Source organism: Rhipicephalus microplus, chromosome X (assembly GCF_043290135.1).
Source record: "Rhipicephalus microplus isolate Deutch F79 chromosome X, USDA_Rmic, whole genome shotgun sequence".
In the NCBI taxonomy this organism is placed as follows: domain Eukaryota; kingdom Metazoa; phylum Arthropoda; class Arachnida; order Ixodida; family Ixodidae; genus Rhipicephalus; species Rhipicephalus microplus.
Genome location: NC_134710.1, coordinates 431,682,207 through 431,695,555, shown reverse-complemented (window position 1 = coordinate 431,695,555; position 13,349 = coordinate 431,682,207). Strand labels below are relative to the sequence as shown.

The window sequence follows — 13,349 nt, the reverse complement described above, 5'->3', positions numbered from 1 at the left end:
ACATGTGCACCTGATACAGAAGCTTGCCACCACACCTGGAGATGCAGAATACAGAATACATATTTGGGACATGGTAATATTTTAGTAAAAATTAAATAGTCCCTGCTATTCAATTCAATTATGAAGTCTCCATATCCATGGTATGATGTGAAATACTTGTCTAATGTAAACATACAAAAAAAAACCTTATTTAAACTTGAGAAACAGACAAAGACAATTTGGGGGACTGTTAAAAATTATTCTAGTACATACTGCAGGATAGCCACAGTTGTGCAGGGGCACTACTTCCATATAAAATTTATGAGGCAGATATCTACAGCTTAACGATTTCTCATGGTTATATCTTAAGACTAGGTAAATTGCATTTAGGCAGCAGAAGTACTAAATTGTTCCAATTCATTTTTGTTTTTGCCAGTCATACTACATTTGCATCCCTTTTAAAACTATCAGCAGTGCTATAGCATCAGACTTCTTTCAGCAAATACGACATTGTACATGTCATCTGGCAGCAGTCAGTTTCCTAGTTTCCCTGCCCCGGTGCCCTAGACACGTGAACACAACATTCGAGCAAGTAGGTATATAATGTTTACTCTTGCTCTCCTCATTTATGTGAAAGTTGACGGTTCTTTCCACTACTTAGACAGTTGGAACAAGTCTTTATTGTTTATTGAAAACGTATTGTTGGGCAAGCTGGCGTTCGAAACATTGCAATTCTGGCCCACTGGACACAATGAAATTGGGCCGAGGAATTTTATGAATTTGTACCAGTCCAAAAGTCATCAGCCGGGTTGGTATCCCCAAGATTCTACTGCATACATTATACATTCAATATTAAACTGCATGTTTTGTCTGGAAACTGCAGGTCTCTTCAGGGACAAGAATACATTTCTGAAAAAGCTCTCCAAATAATTAGGCACGCCTATATAATCTGCATCCACATACTCACTCGGCAAGAAACTTTACACAAGCATAATAATTATAATAATTGTTAGGGTTTAATGTTCCGAAACTACAACATGATCATGAAGAACGCAGGTTGTGAAAACTGGCAGAAATTTCAACCACCCACGGTTCTTTAATGGGCACACAAATTTAAGTAAACAAGCCTCGAGAATTTTCCCCTCCATCGAAAATGCGGCCCACCATGGTCGACATTATGTTTACATAAGGAGCACATATCGAAATGCTGCTTAAATGCAGCATATGCAAGTACTAACACCTATGAAGTCTAATGTCAGGCTTTCATAAGTCTATTAGTCTATTCACTCGGACTCACTCAGACAGGGTCGTGAATCCGGATCTGAGTGATTCCGGGTGAATAAAACATTGATGAGTTTGAACACGACTGAGCCTAATATCAGTACCAGGGATGAGACGGCCAAGACTAAATTGGGAGCAGTTTTCGGAGCAGCGAAACTTCAATTTTGGAGCAGAAGAATCTTGCTTGGGTGCAGTTTACGACATTTAATGTGTCCCTCTGGGAGCTTGAAAATACAAATATTTAGCAACGAGGGGGCACCAGTGCATATTTTAATTGGTTTATAATACACATAACACTGAAACAGATTTTGAAGAAAGCTTTTAAACAGAATATCACCAGGTAGGAACTGCACAACCTTTTTACATATCACGTGCCTTATCTGGCCCTCGTAACAAACATGTGAAATAATATTTATTAAGAAAGAAGGTTTCTTTGAAAACTAGGTTCCCCAGAAACATTAAAAAAAAATTAAAAAATTGTGATTACACAAGAATCTTAATTACGTAACAGTGCTACTTCGCTTAAAGAAAAGCCCGACATGATAACGTCAAGAGCTTTTAACAGACAACAAAAGCGCGCTGCAGCGCCGTTCGCGGCCACCTCGTGCAGAACCACCTTCAAGCACTGGATCCAAGAAGCCTCGCCGCACCGACAATCTCGTAAAGTGCATGCATATGGCACTAAGCAATAAGCGAATAATACTGACAATACCTCTCCATGCCACCAACCACGCGTTATTAATAATGACACACGATGACCAGTTTTTAATTATAGGTCATTACCATCGATGTAGAACTCCCGATAATACATCAACTCGCGATTGCCGCGTCGCGACTCGCGTAAAGCGCTCACGCAGCACAGATAAGAAACTCTTGTCAAAGCAAAGGAACCGTCAAATGCACTTTATTGGATAAGAAGAAAAGAAAGGAAAAGGAAGTCATACTGCCGCCGATCAAAACACCAATTGAGCTAAGGCTAAAAGCATCGCCCAGAGCGGGCACGCATGCAACAACACCTCTTGAAAAGCGCACGTTGAGAGTTTAGACTACAAAATGGAGCAGTGGCAAATCATGAAAACTATGTCATGTGATTGCCGACGCATCATGAATCGCGAATAAAGCGGCGAGGTGCCCATTCATATTGTTACGAAAAAAAAAGAGATGCTGTATCGACGAGGCTGTGGATTAGATGTATTCGAAACCAGCGGTAATGGCGTAACCAGTTCACCAGCAATCGAGCGGAGACCACCCTTCGTCTTCCTTGTCAAGCACACACGCGCATCGCCCCCTAGAATCTCAATATGCGTGCATGTAGCATGATTCCCGGCGGCAGAAGCGCCTTCTCGGCGCAACTAAATGTCAACGTCACTAAGAGAGTGGTAGGGCTTCAAGCGCGCAACATGTACAATATCGGTAGCCTGTTGGGCACATGAAGGTGACGGGGCGACACGACCAATTTCATATGTCACAGGACTCGATATGGACCTGTGTAGCGAGTAAGCAGTTTTTCTGACAAGCCAACTTGACGGGTCGGAGACCAAAGCAGGACCAAAGAACCGGGCGGAAAGTGTACGTCGCGGTGTCATTGGTCACAAACGCCGTTGCTTCTCTTGAGAGGTCAGAACGCAAGTACGGGTGATTTCGCGTGCGTGAGCGACCCGAGTGATAGCGTCCATGGCATATTCACTGGTCGGTACCGCAGGGGATGGTATGACGTTGTCTAGAGGCAATGTTGGTTCTCAGCCAAACAGCAGAAAAAATGGAGAGTAACCGGCAGTGTCATGGCGCGAAGAATTATAGGCAAATGTGACATACGGCAATGCAAGATCCCAATCGGTGTGGTTGGTAGAAACATACTTAGCAAGCATGTCTGTAAGAGTTCGATTTAGACGCTCCGTGAGTCCATTGGTTTGCGGATGGTATGACGCAGTCAGCCTGTGTGTCGTTTGACAGGACTGCAAGATGTCGGCTATGACCTTCCACAAAAAGGTGCGGCCACGGTCTGTAAGCAGCTGCCGTGGGGCTCTGTATTGCAAAATCACGTCCTTGAGGAGGAAGTCGGCGACGTCTGTGGCACAGCTTGTTGGAAGAGCTCGTGTGATGGCATAACGCGTGGTGTAGTTGGTGGCCACAGCTATCCACTTGTTACCCGAAGAAGACAAGAGGAAAGGGCCAAGTAGGTCCAAGCCAGCGCGAAAGAACCGTTCTGACGGAATGTCAAGTGGTTGAAGGCATCCGGCGGGACATGTCGATAGCGTTTTGCGGCACTGACATTTCTCACAAGCCGCAACGTATCTTCTGACCGAGCGTGCAAGCCCTGGCCAGAAGAAGCGTCGGCTTATTCGGTCGTAAGTGCGCGACAAACCAAGGTGACCGGCAGTCGGAAGGTCATGAAGTTCATTTAGAACTTCCGAGCGAAGGTGTTTCGGAATGACAAACAGCAGGGCTGGTCCATCCGGCTCAAAATTTTGGCTGTATAATACACCATCGTGGAGCACGAATGAGCGATGGGACTGATTGGAAGACTGTGATTCGAGGCGCTCAATGATAACACGCAAGGACGCATCACAGCGCTGCTCGTCACCATTGATTGATATGTGGGGTTTAACGTCCCAAAACCACCATATGATTATGAGAGACGCCGTAGTGGAGGGCTCCGGAAATTTTGACCACCTGGGGTTCTTTAATGTGCACCCAAATCTGAGCACACGGGCCTACAACATTTCCGCCTCCATCGCAAATGCAGCCGCCGCAGCCGGGATTCGAACCTGCGACCTGCGGGTCAGCAGCCGAGCACCTCAGCCGCTAGACCACCACGGCGGGGCGCTGCTCGTCACCAATGCATGTCATTTGCGAAAGAGAAAAGACGCAAGGGTCGGTGTCGGTGTCAAGTATAGTGCTCGACTGAGCAACTGGGAAGCAGGACAGACAGTCTGCGTCCTGATGTAGGCGTCTGGGCTTGTAGGTCGCCGTGTAGGTATACTCTTGCAGTCGCAGAGCCCAGCGCCTGAGCCGGCCAGTAGGATCCTTCAGTGACGTAAGCCAACATAGCGCATGATGGTCAGTTATTACAGAGAAATTTGTGCCATATAAATACGGACGAAACTTTGAGACTGTTCAAACAAGAGCAAGACACTCATGCTCTGTAATGGAATAGTTGCGCTCAGCAACTGTGAGGAGGCGGCTAGCGTAGGCGACAACTCGGTCGTGTCCCCGTTGGCGTTGGGCTAGAATGGCTCCGATCCCGTGACCACTAGCATTGGTTCGGACTTCTGTCAGAGCAGATGGGTCAAAGTGAGCCAATATAGGTAGAGTCGTCAGAAGCGTGATTAGATGAGAAAAAGCAGCAGCTTGGTTGGTACCCCACGTAAACACGAGGTCTTTCTTCAGAAGCTCAGTGAGAGGTCGAGCGATGGTTGCGAAAGCTTTCACAAACCTTCTAAAGTAGGAACAAAGTCCTACAAAACTCCGGACGTCTTTGACTGACCGGGGTACAGGAAAACTGGTGAGTGCACGAATTTTCTCCGGGTCCGGCTGCACACCAGATGCGTCGACAAGGTGGCGAAACACGGTAATTTGCTGGCGTCCGAAGTGGCACTTCCACGAGTTTAATTGAAGGCCTGCAGTGCGGAATATGTCAGGAATAGCTGACAAACGCTGAAGGTGGGTCTCAAATGTTGGGGAATATACAATGACATCGTCAAGATAACAAAGACATGTTGACCATTTTAACCCTTGTAGCAGAGAGTCCATCATGCGCTCGAACGTGGCTGGGGCGTTGCATAGCCCAAACGGCATAACTTTGAACTGATATAGGCCGTCTAGAATTACAAACGCCGTCTTCTCTCGGTCTTTTTCTTCGACAGCAATCTGCCAGTAGCCGCAACGTAGGTCTACTGAAAAAAAGTATCGGGCGCCGTGGAGACAATCGAGAGCGTCATCGATGCGGGGTAAAAAGTAAACATCCTTTTCCGTGATTCTGTTCAGATGGCGGTAATCCACGCTGATGCGCCACGTGCCATTTTTCTTTTTAACGAGCACAACGGAAGACGCCCAAGGGCTCGAAGAAGGTTCAATAATTCCTTTGGCTAGCATCTCGGTGACTTCTTGTTGAATTACTTTACGCTCGGTGGCAGACATCCGGTATGGTCGCCGATAAATGGGATGATAATCACCAGTGTTAATGCGGTGCTTTACGAGTGAAGTCTGGCCGAGTGAACGGCTGTCTATGTCGAATATGTCACGGTGCGAGAAGTATTGGGATCGACACCCCGCACCTCCACCAAATATGTTACGAAAACGAAGAGACGCCATATCGACGAGGCTGTGGATTAGATGTATTTGAAACCAGCGGTAATGGCGTGACCAGTTCACCAGCGATCGAGGGGAGACCACCCTTCGTCTTCCTCATCAGGCACACACGTGCATTGCCCCCTAGAATCTCAGTATGCATGCATGTAGCAATATCTTTAAAATGATTTGAACGCACGTTTTGTCCCTTCGCAAATAACCAAGGGTTTCTCTCTACCTGCAGACACCGATGCGTGGAGTTCACGTGCTATGGCTTTTTAAAATGCAAAATGCAATGAGAACTCACTTGTCTAAATAAGTAGCTAATGAGCATAAAACGAGAATGGGCTACAACACACGTTCTGTCGCTCATGAAACCCATTTTGAGAACCCATGTGCACGCGCCAGGGCATCCACAAGACGTGTCTCATGCAGGGAAATGACGCCACGTTTACAGTTATTCGCTCACGGAAAACGCACACGCGTCGGTGACCTTGCACAGCAGCATTACATGAAAACCGCAGTTACCGCAGGAATGCGCTACGCACATTAAAGGACCTGAGAGTCAACCCCATTATGCTCGCTACTCGACTGTGTGGTTTTCACAAGGCGACAGGCACCAGAACACACAGCTTGGCTAGTAGTAGCATGCCCGATGCCCGGCAGCACATTCTTGCGGGGTCACATATATTTACAACAGTTTAGAGGAGATTATGACGGCACCATGAGAGCCTTTGTCACCACAAAAGTGCATGCAAAGTTCTAATTAGTGAACTCGGCCTTTTTTCCCACTGAAGCTGAAGTTGGCATCGAACTTCTAAATGTCGAGGCTGTTTTAGAGCAGTTCGACACAGTTTTCGCGATTTTCATGCTTTTGGAGCAGCTTGGTGCAAGAAAACGGAAATGTATCAAAAATGCGCAATATGCACAGCTGTCTCACCCCCGCAGTACGTGTCATACCCCTACGCATCCACTTGTCAGAAGCGATGGCAGCATGAAGGAAAAACGACAGAAGAGAAAAAAAAGGACAGAATAGAGGGCAGGAGACCACAAGTGCAAAAATTCCTTCTGCACAAGTAGGCCAACTCATACAGGAAGAAGTTGCAATTCTTGCCATCGTCATTCATTCTTTGCCAAATCAGCTTTGTCTTGCTACACTGCAGCATTAACATTTCCCACTTAATCTAATGACCTTGATGATTCCTTTTTATCATAGACTGTAAACAGTGCAGTCCATAACATTGCATAAAATTAAGGGTAATTGAACCCACCACAGTGGTCTAGTAGCTGAAGCACTCGGCTGCTGACCCACAGGTCGCGGGATCAAATTCTGGCCGCGGGGGCTACATTTTTGATGGAGGCAAAAATGCTTGAAGAACGTGTGCTTAGATTTAGGTGCACATTAAAAACCTCAAGTTGTCAGAATTTTCAGACTTTTCCACTATGGTGTCTCTCCCAATCATATCATGGTTTTGGGACGTTAAACCCGAAGATTTATTACTATAAATTAGAGTAATTGCATTAAGCACAGCATTTGATAATAATAAGCACAACTGTATACATGAAACACTGCATATTTAGCATTTAAGCTGCTTTGCTAAAACATCGCATAGATTCTAAGACAATATTTTGAAAATAACTGCACTCCTCAAGTCATGCTTCATACCATGCAATGACTGGCTCGAGAAATTCGCTGACATTTTTCCCATGATTACTCATTTCTGGGGTTTGAGCACATAATTGTGCTATAGAATGAATGAAAGCTGTAAACTAACATGATGAGATATGATGCTTACTCAGTATATACACGCCAGGTAATAAACGCCCAGTAAAATCTTACAGGATATTATTTAATACTCAGTGATCTAACAGAGCTTCGCAAAATATAATGTTGCAAGCAAAAAAAAACTGAACTAGGAGTTGAAATTTTTTCACTTTTATTCGAAACTTACAAACACATCTGAAGTTCAGTTAAAACTAGCCCAGAAAAAAATGCATCCATCATCACATTGTGACATAAAAGCCCCCCAGCAAGCCTTATTTTGCCAAGCATTTTGCTAGACATCACACACACATAGTCTTGCTACAAGAGGTGAAAAACAAGTTTCTACCAACATTACCAGCGGATTCTCTCCGTCAGTGCTTCCTGAAGGTTCGGTCCTCTCCGGCAGCGTTGAGTCAACTAGCAAGGGGCTCGGCGCAAGCGTTGCTGCCACCTTCAAGCATCATATTACAAAGCAAAATTATCACTTTTTGATGAACACAGGGCAATAAGATGCATTTCATTGAACAATCCCCGTCATATGCGTTTACCCCAAATCATTAGACAGTGTACCCTCACTACCTTACACTGTTTCGAATCATGCTTTACAACATATTTTTATACATACCAAATCTGTGAACTGCATTTAATTAAAGGGATACTGAATGAAAATTGAAAAGTCCAATAAAAACATCAAAATTACACTCAAAAGATGCCTCTGTTTCGGGTTTATTTTCTCGTATTTTTGAACAGTTGTCTGCAATATCTGTGCATTGTCAGCACACGGTAGCTGCGTGCAAGCGCAGGCCTTGATGTCACATTCTCTGAGGTGCATGCAGGGTGCACGTTGCTGTGACTTTCAGTGGTTGATGCCCTGTCCCTGAGAAGCATACCCGGGATACGTTCCCATGACACCCCGTGCCTTTCTCTGAAATGAGCGACCACCGAAGGGAAGCACCACAAAGGGATAAGAAGGTGGCAAGCTTCTACGGAAAGCGAGCCAACGCCCATGCTGTCGCTTCCTCCACAATGGCTTGTTTAGGCAGGCTGCGTGGCGGACCGACCTTGTAGCTCTTGACAAAAGCGATGTGTGTTATTGACAGGTGCCATGGTGGGTGGTGTCGTGTGTGTGATTGGTTCTTCAATCAAAAAGGAGGAGCCTGATTAAGGACCTAAAATGATGATCCGATAGGCAAGAAGTCGCTCTGGACCATGGTTTAAAAGTTCATCCACCATGCTTTTGACTCGCCGAATTCTGACCTTTTTATGTTGTAAGTAGTTCTACAAAGTGTCCATAAATTTGTCTGTTTTCATTTTCCCAGCTTGCCAGCAACGTTCCCTCTACCTGAAGACTCTCCACGCAACTAAGCGGAGTCCGGGTCCAACACAACCCTGACGCCTCGGCAACTCGCGTCAGCAGGAACGTGCCGGGATCCCTTGCCGCACAACAACGTATTCCTGTCCTTCTCTTTTCATCTCCCTCTCTCCCCCTTCTACAAAAGCGCTGATGTTTTACCCCAGCCAGAAGCAGTGCTCACTGCCATGGTGTTTCCAGAAACTATGTCAAGTGCCGAGACGGCTGAGATATGCAGGCGCCGGCTGCCACTGTTGGGATGCCTTTTTCCTGTGCGTTGAAAAGTCACCAAATGTCAACTCTTCTAGCTCACTGCGCAGCCGCTAAATGCAGCAGTTTATGAAAATGTCATTAAAATCATTATTTGCCTCCAGCTTCTGCCAAAAATTAAAATTATGTCTATTGATTTCAACACCCAATCTTTTCAATTTGGCTGAAAATCCAGGTGACGAAAATTTTGTTCAGGATTCCTTTAACCTAAATTCTACACGGCAACAGTGCATAATTTCTCTTCCCACTCCAAGAAATGCACACACTACCAATAAGACTCCCACTTCATGGAATGCACACACTACCAATGTGACTCAGGTGTGAAAAGTGCTAAAAGATTTGAAATAGCCGTCATGTTATAGGTTCACCCTTCCCCTATTAATTAACTGATCAATCAGCAGCATGTTTTTTACTTCCTTGTGAGATTAATTGTTGCATCTACACTCAATATTCTTACGTATACTTCATAAAGTTCCCATTACAGCCTATAACCTCAGAAACCTCTTCATATCAATGGACTGTAACATGTCTTCATATGTCAATGAACCTCATTCTAATTCTGAAAACGAAACAAATATAAACGAAGCAGCACTCACCCTCAGTGGAGGTGGAGCTATGGTGCTTCGCCCTGCTCCCTCTTCCCTCCCCAGGGGGCTCTGTCGCATGAGCGGAGGTGCCACCATCCTTGGTACTGTAGCTTGAGAGTGGCCATCCAGAGGCGTCACTTCCTCAGTGGGAGCTGGGGCACTGGTCAAAGGAATGGATGACTGCACCACCACTTCATTAGATTCCACCCTAAAAAGACAAATAATAATGTTAATAGCTTAGAATTAACATGATAATGCACAAGACTGATGCTACACAAACAACCACCTTTTTATCTAAATCAACAAACATCCACTTCAGTCATGCAAGTCACATGCAAATTCGTGAGGATGTTCTTTATTCGCGAATATTTACTATACTGCTGACCTCAGCATGATGTGCCATTTTGACAGTACACAAAGGCATCTACAATTTCGGTACAGTGAAATGAAAACAGCGGGCATTACGAAACGGAAACTACATGATTTATTTTACACGGTGACAAAGGGAAACGACATGGACAAGAGTGCTAAAAAATCGCACTGTTTTCATTTCAGAATCAGACTTTGGATTTATCAAAGCAACCGAGAGGGTGTACCAACATGCGTCTTTTTCTTCACTTTTCATTTTCTCTACCTTTCACCCAACCACCCAGTATCCAATCTTATTTCATCACCCGGATAGAAACAGCACAAATGGGAGGTAGTACCTATACCTTTGTGACGATTACACTCTGGCAGCTTACCCGGAGGGGGAGCCTCCACGTGAAGCTGGCCGGTCATGTGGAATGGGAGGCGCTGCTGGCGCCAGGGTCACTACAGCTTGCATGTCAGGAGCATCGAGTAGCGTCAAGCCCGTGCCTACAGCACCTGTTGGTGATGATGCGACACCTTGCCTGTGGTGGAGGTGACGCAGAGAGGCATGTCGCGCAACCTCATCTGGTGGCAGCAGCTCCAAGTTGTCGGGAGGAAGGTGCAACTGGACGGCATTCTGCTGCAACAGAGCTGACACACGGTAGGGCAATGTCAGGGCGTGCACAAAAAGAAAGGAAACTATGCTGAGTGCAGTGGCGGTGCACTTATGTTTGCCCCAATGAATTGGCTCGAAGAGTCAGATCAGACACTGAAATTCACCACACTTTGGGAAAGAAGCTTCAGTTGCAATTTTTAACACAGCCTCTCTAATTTACTTGTAAGACATACGCACTAGTTCCTTGAAGACATACGCACTAGTTCAACAACTTCCTTGACGGGCACAACAGTTTAGAGCCCACTGGTGCACTGTACCGACCCACAGGTAAACTGTGCCGCGGTTAACAAGCTTGTGAAAGTTTGTTCATGTTGTTCTTTTGATAACACAGTCAAACAGACAAGCAAATGAGGCAGAGTTTAACAAAAAGATGATCCATTGAACAGCAGTGTCCAAAAAAAAAAATGTCTTGTCAGGACAAAAACATCAGGACCATGGCGAGGACATACCTACAAGTCAGAATGTTTGTGCTCGTAGACTCTTGCATATTCTACTTGTCAACCTGAACATTCGCACAAATATAGAGTACAAAGCGGCGAAAAACAAAAGGGAGAAGAAAAAAATAACGCATTTTTTAAAAGCTGGTCTTAAATCCCACAATTTTTGAAAGATTTACTTGAACCATATTAATCGTTTGGTAGTGACAATTAACAAAGTAAGCAAGTAACAGAAAATACAGAACAGCAGAATGACAAGAAATGAATTGCTTTTAAATCAAAACGACTTTCTTTTTAGGCGGTGTTGCTGCTTGCTTCAGGCAGCAATGCAAAGCTCACAGACACTTGTTCAGTGAGTGTTGCTCATGACTTGAAAGGATACGCATTACAACGCGGTCCCGAATTCAGTACCAAGCACCTTGCACAGCTGGCAACCACAGCCAAAGTTCAAATCGAAGTGCTTGCTCCATATCGCATTCTAAACAAATATTACCTCACAGCAATGATCTTCATAAACTGCTAAAGAAAGTAGTTACTAGTACACTAAATAATCTGCAATGTTCATAGGCAGGTAAATATTATGTATACATTTGATGTTTGCAAAAGTTATACACATGTGCAATCTATCAAGATTGCGTACAAACCCCGTGGGAAGTTTACAGCTTGAAAACTGTATATTGACTAACGCGACTACATATTCCAGTCTTACATAAACTAGGACAACATGTGATCTTATACATCATCACAACCTATCTGACTATATCTGTGAACGCTGGCAGGAAATGCACAGAATATACAGTACTTGCGAATTAAAATGCGACCTCAAATTTTCAGTATAACTACTGGTAACGCAATTGCTCAAGACAACCACTTCATGTTGCCCCGAATCTGGTCCCTAAAGATAATGTTGCCTTTCATTTATGCTTTCAAGTCAAAATTTCGCCGATATGACATAAACTGAAGATGGTGGAAGCAAAAACGTGCGTTACTTAGCCTTAAATTGACCTGTTTCGAGTATTGTACATGTAACTATGTAACTAAAAACAAGTACATGAACAATAGTTTATAGAAATCTGCCAAAAATCTACCATATGAAACGTCTGCAAAATCATAGCATACAAATGAGTGAACTGCTACATGTGTGTTTAAAGCAGCCACAAACTCCTGCACTATGGGTTATGCATATATTATTTAGAAAAGGATCAAACAGTATCCTTAACAAAAGCAAAAGAAATAGGACTGTGCAACGAGAACTGATTACGAAAAGGCGAGCAAAGATAAAAAAAATAGCAGAGTCCGGAAAATTTCCAAACTACTGCCCTGGAACCAAGAATGATGGAGCAAATGAAAAAACTGAAAACTTACAGTAGTTATGTTTGGTGGAGTCGTTGTACCAGAATGATGAGGGGAATAAGAGATTGTATCCACATTTATGCTTTTTGAAACAGTCACTGCCTTCAAGGTCAGACTTCAGGAAATTGTGCAATGACTGTCCTGCGGAGCACTAACACTTACTAAGAACTCAACCCCTGCTACATGTGGCGCTGTATGCAAGCTCTCCAAATCTACAATGGATTCGACAGAAACAATAAAATCTAAGCTTAGGAATTTACTTTTTTTTTACCCACCTTATGCAATGTGAATATTTCTTAACCGGTGGACTTGATTGAGTCACAAAGTTCTTTAGAAGCTTGAAAGCTAAAGTTGTTAAAAAAAATCATCCTCAAATTACTTATTACCTACACTGATTTATTAGATAGATCTTTCTGGTGCAAACTACCTCAGATGTACAGCTATGTGTCATGTGAGATTGTGTGGAAAAACAACAGTAAGACAGAGGCAGGAATGATGATAGCATCGTGTCTAGGACACATGATAACGACGAAAGAATGATAGTTTGCCAATTGTGATGGAACAACAGCAATGGAGATAAGAATGATTTATACGACAATGATAGAACGACGATGAAGCAATAAAGGCAGCATAACAAAAATGGCATGAAGATAACTGAATGACTGCAGTACAACAAACAATGCTGGTGCAAGTATGACAGCACGGCAATAATGACATCTCAACAGGTCGTGATAAAGCGAGCGCACAATGACAGGGGAATGTTTGCACTAGATAAATGACGAAAAGGAAATTCAGCATAGGCCAGATGCTCAGACAACAAAAATAGGGACAAAAGCCAATGATGAACCAAAAAAATCTATCACTCCAAAGTGAACAAGAAAGGCCAAGCAAAGACCACCGAAATTCACGATCATGGCAAACTGATGTACATACTTCAAGAAAACATTTCCCCACTTTAATTCACATTGACTCAGTTTCTTACTTAACTGGCCTCTTCGTAAAATTTTTT

The 13,349-nt window shown here is 44.1% G+C and overlaps 1 protein-coding gene across 5 annotated transcripts in view; it reads right to left on the bottom strand.

Annotated features, from left to right (window-relative positions):
• LOC119160912 (uncharacterized) overlaps positions 1–13,349 on the bottom strand; it is a 256,608-nt gene that overhangs the window by 176,033 nt on the left and 67,226 nt on the right. For all 5 annotated transcript variants that reach the window (XM_037413180.2, XM_037413184.2, XM_037413182.2 and 2 more), the window contains 3 exons: positions 10,267–10,525; positions 9,533–9,731; positions 7,671–7,766 (listed from right to left, as the gene is read on the bottom strand). In XM_037413180.2, the coding sequence (XP_037269077.2) occupies positions 7,671–7,766; positions 9,533–9,731; positions 10,267–10,525 (554 nt within the window). The remainder of the gene's footprint in view (positions 1–7,670; positions 7,767–9,532; positions 9,732–10,266; positions 10,526–13,349) is intronic.